At 32.1% G+C, this 12,264-nt stretch overlaps 1 protein-coding gene across 1 annotated transcript in view; it reads left to right on the top strand.

Moving 5' to 3' along the window:
• The first annotated feature begins 606 nt into the window (after positions 1-606).
• LOC125057916 (protein eva-1-like) overlaps positions 607-12,264 on the top strand; it is a 50,504-nt gene continuing 38,846 nt past the window's right edge. The window contains exon 1 of the mRNA XM_047661879.1: positions 607-890. Within this exon, the coding sequence (XP_047517835.1) occupies positions 806-890 (85 nt within the window). The 5' untranslated portion in view covers positions 607-805. The remainder of the gene's footprint in view (positions 891-12,264) is intronic.

Genomic DNA, 12,264 nt, shown 5'->3' with positions numbered 1-12,264 from the left:
ATAAAAATACAAAGGACACGTTTTCCAGTAAAGTCTTGAATTGAAACAAGTATTTTTTGCTAGGAATCGAACTGAGGTATCCGGAAATGTTTTGAATAAGCCAATTGCGAGTTCATTGGTGTAAAAAAAATCCATTTGAAACAGTTGCACAATTATATTAATATAATGATTATTCTGATATTAAAATAAAGTATTAAAATAATTTAATAAAAACACATTTACCGATAGAGAATTTAAGTTATTACAATAAAATTCTTAGTTTATCTTTGACTTGTATTAGAATTCTAAACAAAGTTTTCAAAAGCTAATTTGTTTAAGCAACTTAATATAAGTATAAACTTCAAGTCAATTCGAAATTATTAAACAAGAACATTTAGAATATTTAATCCATAACTTTAAAATGTTAAATGCCCCGATAATCCATTTAAACTCTAACGAAACAATAATTACAAGTCTTTAAGCTGTCTCCAACGAGCATACGTTTTAATTACAAGAGAAACTTCTTAATTTCCCTCTAGGGAAGTGTGGAGCTTCCATTGAACGTCAGGCTAAATTGATGGGCTCGCCTTGTGACCAGTTGAAAGCTAAGCTCGCGTCAGTTGAACGTCCGAAGTCATAGTAGCCACACGCTCCTATTTTTCGGGGACTGATTGCCACGCGGTCCGGCTTGCTTTGCCGCCTGCGCACACAATAACATTTAAACAATAGAACATTATTTTGCTTTTAAATTTATTTTGAAGTGTTAGGTTGAGTTCGTCATTATGTTGATTGCAAATGGGTTAATTAGAGTGATTTACCGGAAGTGATGTTTGCAAACATGAGAGCCGCGATAATACTTGTTTATGTATGTCTGGTACTACCGGGACCTTCGTACACTGCGGATAGTTTAGGTTTGTTAATTAATTTTTACCCTTTGTTTATTAATTAGTTTTAAGCCTTTTTCATATATAAGTACTGTTAATATACAATTGGGGGAGGCCTATGTCGACAGACAACCTGACCAAAGTGGTTGCTAATAAATAATTATTATTTCGCTATGTAAATTAGATTTAAGAATATTAAATAAGAATAGCATGTAAGTTAAAATGGTCAGTGAATAAAGGGCTTTTATTATTATTATTATTACTCTTAATATGCTAAACTGATTGTTATAAATTTTGCCTTATAGATATTATATCGTTGCAAAGGTAAGGGTTTTTTACACATTCGACGCAAATTCCATTTCCGATGACTTCTTTTATTTAAGAGTCAGTGATAGGCTTTGATTTTATGTATTTATTTATATTTGGCGCAATGCTGTTATGCTTGCGTAGATTTTTGATGTATGACTCTCAAAGGTTTTCTAAAAAGAATTTTTCGTTTATGCAGCGTGCGTTATGTGATTCAATTCAATTTTATATTTCACAACTTTCAGTTTAGTTGGAGCGTTGTTTGCCAGAGCATAATAGTACTTATGCATTGTTTTTAAGCTTATGTTTTGACCTAATTTCAGTTATGATAGTGCATTATTATAATAATAGGCACGTACGTCTTTGTTGATTTAATTGGGATAATAATTTTATATCTACGTTAAAATATTCAGCTGTGATACTCTATGGTTTCGAGTTTTATCTATGTCTCTTTTACAATGAGGAGACATGGAGTTTCTATAATTTCGGATGGAACGTTTTTATATAGCAACCGTTGCTATGGTAACGTAACGTTTCATATAACACGGATTCGTTTATTGATTTACTTATTAAATAATTTTTAGATTTAATACTTAGTATGTTGTTTTGAACCAGAAAGCTTTATTAAGCACGAAGGCGGATTGCATAAAAATCCAAAAGAACATAAAAATTGATATTATAATAAATGTTTCGATATAACACAAATAATTCATTCACATTAAGCTTTGATTATAATCTGTATAATCAAACTGTCAAAGGTTCTTTTGATAAAATAATTTAACAAAGCGTACTTAGGTTGCCATGGCAACATAACTGAGTTCGTCTACTAGCTCAAATTTCTACCAAAAGACCAGACTACGAATTTGACCTCTTTCCACAATGCACAAAATGTTTTGTGAAGGCAATTGTCCTATACGTTCCCAATTAAAGGTTAGTTGGTAGAAGCATTTCGGAGTTTAGAAGTAGGTACTTGGTATTGTTATCTACAATTAAAATGAATATTCGTATGCTTATTTTACGACCAAATGTAATGTTACATTAATAATTTGACAGCAAGTTATATACATACATACATATACGAGTATAGATTCGTAGTACGATGTGAGATTTTAAAAAAAAAAATGTATTTAAAAAAAATCGTCATTTTCCTTTTCGGGTCACAAAACAATATTTTGTCTTTGTTTCAGAGATTCAATTAAAAAATACTTAAGTAATGTTTAAATTATAAATACTTGCACTGTACTTGTTGTAAGGTAAATAAAATTGTTAAATCTCTACAAAAAAACTAACGCACACCACAACATAGTGAAATTAATAAAAATTAGTACCTTGAAAATACTCAAACTTTTAATTTAAACAGAACTCCAGCGTATACAAATTAAGTCGTAGGCGTAACAACTAATATTATCTGAAACAATTTCCTCCTTCTGATATTATTCCTAAACATAACTATTAGCTTATTCAAATTAGAGCGATTCAATCCTGAAATTTTCGATTTGTTTCCAGTTGAGTAGTTGCGTTAATTAAACCCTAATTCAATTTCGTGTTCATGCCACTGGTATCACTGATATTGCATAAAAGGTTAAAATTCGTAAAATGCTTAAATCATCCCTATTTTATTTTATAAATTGTCGGGAAATGCTTAGATCATCCTTATTTAATTTTTATTTTCACCTTTGAATGCTATTTTTAAAATCTTTTTGGATACGTTTTAATAATCTAGTATAAGTTACAAAGTAAACTAATTTGGATAATTGTCAATTATCAAAGATGGACTCCTAAGGGAGCGTTAAAGTATTACGTAACGCAATTTATGGAGATTATTGACCCCCCCCCCCATGTAACTCGCCGTAACGTTTTTCAGTACCCAAGTATAGTAAAACGTTTCGTGACCACCTAGTGACTCTTTAGTTACTATTATGTGGTGTAAGTCGAAAAAAAAATATTAACAATAACGCGTAATTTAATCCCCACCCCGCAGCGTAAAGTTTTACAATAGGACCCCCCCCTCTCAAATTCATTCGTTACGTAATACTTGAACGCTCCCTTAAACTAGTAACTACGTACGACGTGGCTTCGGCCCTTAATACTACCAAAATTCTCCAATTATTACCAAGAACCAGACCTGGCTATATGGACTAACGTCCTTTGCCTTTCTTATTAGGGATAAATTAATATCATCGTGGTCTAATGTTCACTTGAAATACTACATTTAAAAACTATGGTTGTAATTAGCGCCACCTCATAAAAGTCATATTTGGCAGTCTGTATAGCCGTTATATTTACGTTAGTTATTTCCTATATAGCTAAGTTTTGACATACTAAGGTAAACTATACAAGAAGAAGACAGGGATAGATAAACGTATTTTTTAGTAAATTATATGTAAGTCACGTGAAGGTCATTTTTAAAATCTATTGTGTACGAACATTTCCTAAAAGTAAATAATCTTAAAATATCTATATCGATAACATTTTCCGTGTTTTGATAAATAACGAAGTTAAGTCTATTTTGGTGAAAACCGCAAAAATCGGTTAAAAAACCAAATCCAAAGATAGAATGAACAGAAGAAATGTTAACATCGTTGTGTTCTATTATTCTGATAAACCTCAATGAACAAAATTTAATGAGGTATCAAATAATTGGTTATTTTTTAAATACTGCTTAATTAGAATAGATATCGATAATTGGGCGTTTGAAAGACCTTTCAACCAACGTTAACCAACCATAAAAATAGTTCCAGACAGATTTATATGTGAAAAATCATGAACGAATACGCAGTACAAGAGCGATTCCTCACAGTTCAACTCAACCGAATAACTAGTTTACAGATGGTTGACTGTTCGTTATATCGATGGAGTCTTTTGTCTATGACTTCATATTACATCAAATATTTCGTATATCAATTGCTGTGTTCATTTTTGCTTTTGATTATGTACAAAGCTTTTTTTGAAGTTGTACTTCTTTAGGCGCGTTATGAAAAATTTATAAGAGTGAATGCGATGCGCGCGTACCTGAGACACAACATTATCAGTGTGATTATAGCCGGCGCGAGGGAGATGGGAATAAAACAATCTACAAGTAAAAAGAAATAGAATATGCGTAAAGTTAGCAGCTATGCCAAGAATTTTGAATGACCATAGTGACATTTACCTTTTAAACAAAAAAAGGAGTTTTAATTATTTTTTCAATTTAAAAGGTTATTACCTAGTTATTTATATAACAGGAGGCAAACGGGCAGGAGGTTCATCTGATGTTAAGTGATACCACCGCCCATGGACGCATTGCAAAAGAGCTAGCAAGTGCGATGCCGGCCTTTAAGTAATTGGTACAAAATATATCGATAATATCTTCAAAATACAGTCTGCTAAGCCATATAGGCGCTTGAGGTACTTATTCTTGAAGTAATGCATCCACATTGTTAAGAAACACTTGGAGCTCAATTTCGTTAAGAAGCATTATGTCCTGAATGTACTTAAAGCTCCATTATCTTTATTACAACATACATTACACTTTGTCTCAGTCGAGTTTTTATAACAGAGTTTCGGTATAAAATAAACTAGGATTAACAGTGTTTGTACTAGGTATTTTTTTTTTTCGGGTGGTTAATATTGCCGTGACATCTAGAAAATACGATCATTTAGTCAGGATATTTTTACCGTTATAAATTGCGTATTTTTAAAGTACTACTTAAAAGTACAAAATATGCATTTATTTTATTTTATACGCTACAGTTGAAATCTAAGTCAAAATGTTTAAGCCTTATATTTACGTCTGTTAATTAAAAATTCAATAGAATTTCCAGCAAACTTGGGTTCTTGACAACGTAGTTTCGTGGGTGCTTCGAAACGCTACGCTACCGCTACGCAATCAAGGCTGTTTTTCGTAGCGCCTTGCTTATACTGAATTGTATGTTGCAAGTTGTTGAGAATTAAGAAATCCTAAAAGTATATTTGAGAATTGTCATAGTAGATTTATTTTATGAACAAGACTTTTGGATTAAGTATAAAAACGGTACGAAAAATTCTGCCTTCCTTGCTGTTTGTTTTGGCTTTTAGCCGATCTCAACAGCTGAGTTTAAGTTTATTTTGTACTTTTATAGTAACAATTTTAGATTTTCATTAAAGACTTATTCTTTGTATTGTTGTCAAGTAGGAGTAATATATATAATATACATTACTATTATGTTTTGTACAAGTTACGTAGAGGACAATAATATTTTTTTATAATTTATATTCTACCATTACAACTGAAGACTTATTTGATAGAAAAGAAAAATTACCTAATAATTTTTATAACGAGTAATAGACAATTCAACTTATGTTAAATACGTCAGTGTTAATCTGAATATGAACATGACGTGATGATAAAAAATACGTGTGGTACTCGGGGACTGCGGCGGTAAAGCTATTGTATAGCATTTTTTATAAACTTATGCAATATAATTATTTATTTATTTTTTGCAGTATTATTTTTCTTTGATATCAATTCAATCTACCACTCTACCAGACTCAGACTAACACGCCTATCCGATCACGCTAAACTGATGTGAGACGCAGTATGCGTTCTGTCCCACTCTAGCGCATATTGGCCGCACCTATATTACGTCATCGTGTGTTAGGTTTATTTCGTTACGGAATTTCTTGATTCGGTCGCCGCGCTCAAAGCCCACGATAAAATCTATGCAATAGCTTAAAAAAACATTTTATGGGGTGATTCTACAACGCGACTTCCACGGTGTGATTGCATGTGTAGAATGTTATATAGTATTTTATGCTGTAACTACTGAAACCCTACTATTATAAAGGGCTGGGTAATAGAGTCACGTCTCAAACAACTTCATCTAAAAAAAACAAGTTTATTTCTAGGGGACGGGTGCATCGGCACGCTTCCTCTCCTTACAAGTTTCTCTATTATTCATTGGGAAAGATTTAAAGTATACTAGCGCTCAGTATGTTTCTTGTTTGTCAAATCCACTTATGATATATAGAAGTAATTATTAGTTATACTAATAAGTAATTAGTACTCTGAGTCACCCTTGAACACTTCATGTGTTTGACGAAATATTAATAAATGTATGGAAAACGTTATCTTTCCGAACGGTGCATTAACATTTTTATTTATTACTAGCTGGCCTGGCGAACATCGTACCGCCTAACAGTCGATTCTTTAATTTTTTTTTAATACTTATTCTGCTATTCGAGACACCGGTCTAGCTAGTAAGATAAAAAAAGAAAGTTGATAATACAACAAATACATTATGTCAAAAAATAAAAATTTACCTTCCCGGAACCCCTCCACTAACACTTGAACTTTATGATATGGTATTAAAGTTCAAATTGCCTTTAAATTTTATTACGAATATTTTGTATGGGAATATAGAAAAGTGTTGTTTTTAGACGTTTTCACTCAATTTTTCTCTCCGTAAGAACCATCCTCGTACTTCAAGGAATATTATAAAGAAAGAATCAGACAAATCGATCAAGCCGTTTTCATGTTATGTCGTGACAACGGAAAACGGGTTTCATTTTTATATATATAGATTAAGAATATATTCTTATAAAATCCTTCCTTAACAAGGATTAGGAAATGACAGTGTATTGGAGCAATTTATCTTTATCTCAGGTGACTTAGCCACGTACACGGAGACACTTTAATATCGGGATATCTAGGGCTTACACAAGGATGATTGCACCTACAATCTTATTATAGTAATTGATGTAACCGAGTATAACCATAACACATAATTTTTAATTTATTTTCATACTTGTTAGCTGCCATATTAGTATTGCTTGCTTAGACATGTATTTTTCTGTTTAAAGTACACACCCACAATAGATAGAGGTAATTAATGAATGGAATATAAATTACAATAAATTGTTATAAGGCATACATAATAAATATTTAAGAAATATAACGATTTTATTTATTTATTAAAGTTCACCACATTATATATATAATGATATATCTACAGTATATATTGCTATCTTTTCTAAAAAATATGATAAAATGAATGTTACAAAAAATAAATATTATTATAAATTATAAATTTTTGGTTTCAAGCCAAAAAAATACTAGCAAAACAGCGGATTGGGCATAGGCACTTTACAATACTATTTTTTTTTAAATTGATCATTGCAGTTCTTTATAAATCTATTCTGTTTCACCAATATATTAGTCGGTTATGAAATCAAAGACCCGTAGATTTTGCGCAAAATGCTACGACTAAACGAGTAAGAAGTGAGGAGTGACGTTACAACTGTCACGTTTTTAATTATAATTTATATTAGGGTGCGTCCCTTTGTCACTCACGGCATTCATCAATTAACATGACGTTATACGGAATAACTTGAACAATGCAGTGCATTTTTATGTTTAACTTAAAAGGTATATTTTTTTGTATTATTTTAGATTAAGGTTGGTGATTCTATACTTTTTTTTCTAAGATTTGGTTATGCACTTTTTGAACTTTACCCATCATATTTATTTTTTTAGTTTTTTACTTACTAGGGTTGCCTGGAAGAGATAGCATATTATAAGATTGATAAGGCCACTTATATATTGTTATGAGTAAGTATAATAGTCATAACAATGTATATATATATATATATATTTCCTGCTATGGAATTCCCTACCAATTGATATTAGACGAGCTCAGTCCTTAAATTTATTTAAAGAGCTTCTTGTTGACCATTTTCTTTCTGCCTCGTAATTAGCTCTGCTTATATATATATATTAATTATTTTGACTCTGTTAACCTTTTGATTGTATTTAAAATTTTTGTTTCTACTTATTTTTATTGTTATTTTATTTATTTATTTATTTATTTACACTTTATTGCTTTATGATATAAAAATTTTACAAAATTACAAGTAAAGGAAAGGCAACTAGCGGCCTTATCGCTTTCGAGTGATCTCTTCCAGGCAACCAATGTGAGAAAAAAAATGTATTAAATTACATAAGGTAGGCAAAAAGTGCAAAAATAGCGACATTTTCCTGTTATCAGACTTCAAGAGAATGCTGGACAGAAATTTTGCGCTGATGAACAGGTAATCGCCGAAACTGAAGCCTATTTTGAAGCTAAACACAAATCGTAGTATAACTCGGAAAAAAAAAATGTTCTATGTTAGCATACGAACTTTTTACCCACCTATACGGTGAAAAAACATTGTAAAGAAATTAGTATGATAAAGGAGGCGTATCTCAAGCTTGTTAGCCTTGCCTAAAGAAGCATCAATGTAACAAACGCAAATGTGTGTTCCATGTCCTATTGAGTGCTAAGTGGTACGTCAACAAGCTCTAATAATCAGTTGACGGGTCAATAACCTATAATGATGATGTCAATGACACCAAGTGTTAATTTCGTATACCCACTTTTTTTTTACTTTTTTTTATTGAACGGGGGGCAAACGGGCAGGAGGCTCACCTGATGTTAAGTGATACCGCCGCCCATGGACACTCTCAATGCCAGAGGGCTCGCGAGTGCGTTGCCGGCCTTTTCAGAATTGGTACGCTCTTTTCTTGAAGGACCCTATGTCGAATTGGTTCGGAAATACTGCAGTGGGCAGCTGGTTCCACATAGTGGTGGTAAAACATTACATTACATGATAATTTATAATTAAAAACTGTAGGAATGTTACAGCAAACCAGCTTCAACGATCACAATATGATATCCTAAAACGTGTAGAAAATGATATTTTGAAATATATTCTTTGGTTACGGTACGTTAATTAATGGATGACAGTTTACAGTATTACACACATCCTTTTCAGTAATCGTGCGTAAAGTATTTATGTAAATTATAAATTTATTTTTATTACACTAAAGCATATCAAGTTGGAACTGTCGTGTCAGTTAAGGGCGTTGCTTTGTTTAGTTGCCAATTTACTTTTTAGGTTATTTGTATATGTCAAAGCTATTGTCCTACCATTATTTTAATAATCAGTCTGTACAATTATATCTCTGGGTCGGTAGCTCAGGTCAGATGTACAATAAGATCTAGCGCGAAAAAATGTTCTCTAGTAATTTCAGTCCAGCCTTGCAATTCTGTAACTCACTTTTCTTCTGTGGTTCTCGTTGCCCCTCCGGATAAGTATTGTAAATTGAAAAATTCCTAAATATGTGCACTTTATTTTAATGTACATAAATATGTGTACTTAATTGTGCCTCACTTTGCACATGAAGTATGCAAATTAGAATTTATGTAAAGAATCTTTATTTCTGTTACAACTTTATTTTTTACAAACATTTATATACTCATAATTAATCGCTTTGCACCGACTATTAGCAGTTACACAAGACAAGTAATTTAACAAATAACACACAAATCTATAATTTCGTCTAAATTATGTCAGGTCTATCTTAATAAAATAAAATAACAATTCCCTACTTTAATAAGGATTACATTAAGTTTGTTATTATTGTATTTAATATAAGTACACCACCTCCGACGGAGTGAAGGCCTCCTCCAAATTCTTCTATTTATCTCTCATCTTCTGAGGGTAGAATATAATTTTAAACACAAAACAATACGCTAGCTAGAGTCGCTGTTGAACGATCACAAACAAGCGACGTGATCCTTCGTTTCATATTTCATTCAATTGTATTCTACTTGAAACTATGTAGCTATGTATGAAACTTTTGAGTTTCGGTACATAGTAAGTATAGGTGGATCTGAATCTGTTACAAAAATGAACCATAGATGAGGTTGTATGGTATGCTTTTTTATGCTAACAAAAACATGAAGGATGGCAAGTGCATTGTCGCCTTTTATAAATTTGTACACTCTTTTCTTGTTCCTAAGTTGTATTGGTTCGGAAATACGCAAGTGGTCAGCTGGTTTCACATGGTGGTGGTGCGCGGCTAAAACTGCCTTTAGAAGGTAATCCCGTCTAGAGGAGAGACACTCCATGTGGGGCCAAATTTGCGCTATATAAAGTTCCAAGCGATGGCCTGTAGGGAAGTACCGTCTCGCCTCACTAACACCACGCTTCTTAGAGATGTGACCGAAGAGTGCTTCCAAATGACCCTGTATATCTGCTCGAGGTAAAACTTATTTAGAAGGTTTTTTTGGCCTAATCTATATAATCTTTCATTGGGTTTCACGCGTGGTCTACACAACTTTTTAATGGAATCTCGGTCCATTTACGTAACTTAGAAAACTACTTACTGTTCGTTAACTATTTCTTATTCTTGTCTTGTTTCGATTAAGATGTTGGAGTAATCTGTCTTATCTTTTTTGTTTTTCTTGAAACAATGTAATGTCATTTAAGTTAGTACCCTTGTGTAATCTAAGTTTCTAGTTGTATTTCATTTATTTTTCCTCTAAGACATTTTTACTATCTACTACAATATCTGGGTCTCGCAATCTAACATTTCGATCTTGTGTTTGACATAGTTTATCTTTTAAACTTATTTTTAATTAAATGGAAGCATTAGGTACATTTTTTAAGTAGTATTAATTTATAATTCCTACAATTTAAAAAGACTTGCTGTAACTCGCATTGCTGTATAAATCCTGGTCATATTAAAATATTTATATGTAAAATCTGTCAAAAATATACGCATGTGTGGGTAAAATTGATTTACTTAAGGATTGTATATATATTGTTGTACTTGACTGTTACCTAAACACGAGTATATATTGCCAAGATGTCACTGACGTGAGTACACCGCGCTCGTACGGTTCATGGTACCTAAACACACAAATTTAGAACACGTAAGAGCGCAAACAATCCCAAAACTTACACGGGTATTGCGACACTAGCAAAATTTCATGCAGCCTGTTATTTATCTTGTATCGTGTGTGACTCTCCAGATTACCGTGAAAGGAGTACGTGCGTTCGAATCACGACTGTACACCAATGGACTCTTATATTTGTGCATCTAACTCACTTGTACGTGCTAAGGAAATATCGGGAAGACATCGGCGTACTATACCAAAAATAGACATTGTGAGTCAAAGAAACTGATCGGACCTAGTAAAACAACATATAGCCGGTCACATAATTATAAGTATTATCTTAATCAATATCTAAAAATATTATAGATAAGTTTTAACCTTGAAAACTTCTTACTCAAGGTCGAGGTCCAACAGTGCTCTAGTCCAATCACACATACGCGAAACGACGTTCCGCTTGACCAATCACAAACAAGCAGCATTTCGTCTTTTGTTTTAGTTTCCCCGCGTCACAATAAAATAAATGGACTAGACAATTATAAGCTCTTCTATCTTTTTACACTGTTTAGTGAATAGTCAAAGATCTGTGACCTTGAATAAAATAAATAAGAAGGTCAAGTTATACTTGAATTTCTACATTTAGTTTTATTTTATATGAATGTTTATAAAAGGCGATATTTAAAATTAGAATTTTCATAAATGACCTAAGATGAGGTTATTTGTGTATATATAAATAAGATGTGGATTTAAACTATTGATTTATTTTACAATTATTAGGCATTAATGGATTAGTCAATTCGTGACGTTACTTCTGTAAAGGTTATACTTGAACTTAAACACAAATAATCGATTTTTGGGTCTAAAGCTTTCCGAGTGCTTTAATATAAACTTATCATTATGAGCTTCCAAGTAACAAGCCTCATCTCCTTATGATTATCTAATAGAGAATTTCATCTTCGCAAACATGAGAATCTGTCTTTTAATAGTTGTTCAAGAGTTTAAAATTCCAAACGAGGAATTTTCTCTAGAATTTTTTCACAAGATGTGATCTAGATACACTAATAAGAATGAATCAGCAAATTGTATGAATACCGTGTTTATTTGTTTCATGATGAAGTGAGCTTTTCGCTTTAATACAATTGCCAAGTTGTCGTCCGCGGAGAGACGTCAAATGAAAATATGTAATAAATTTTGTTTTGTTCGCTGTTAATAAAAAAATTGAAACGTCGCTGGGGATGACAATCGTAGTTTTTGGGCGAAAATTGTTGTTTTTGTGGTTACTTTCCTCGAACTCATTATGTCAAGCCATTTACGATTAATTTATAAGGGATCTTATTTGACGTGAATTTCTTTCTACGACGTTATTGTCAGACTTGGAGTCATTTTGTTTTTCTATGCTAAGTTATGTACTTATTTAT

The sequence above is a fragment of the Pieris napi genome, chromosome 17, assembly GCF_905475465.1.
Source record: "Pieris napi chromosome 17, ilPieNapi1.2, whole genome shotgun sequence".
NCBI lineage: Eukaryota > Metazoa > Arthropoda > Insecta > Lepidoptera > Pieridae > Pieris > Pieris napi.
Note: the sequence above shows the minus strand (reverse complement) of the source record. Positions and strands in the feature narration are given on the sequence as shown.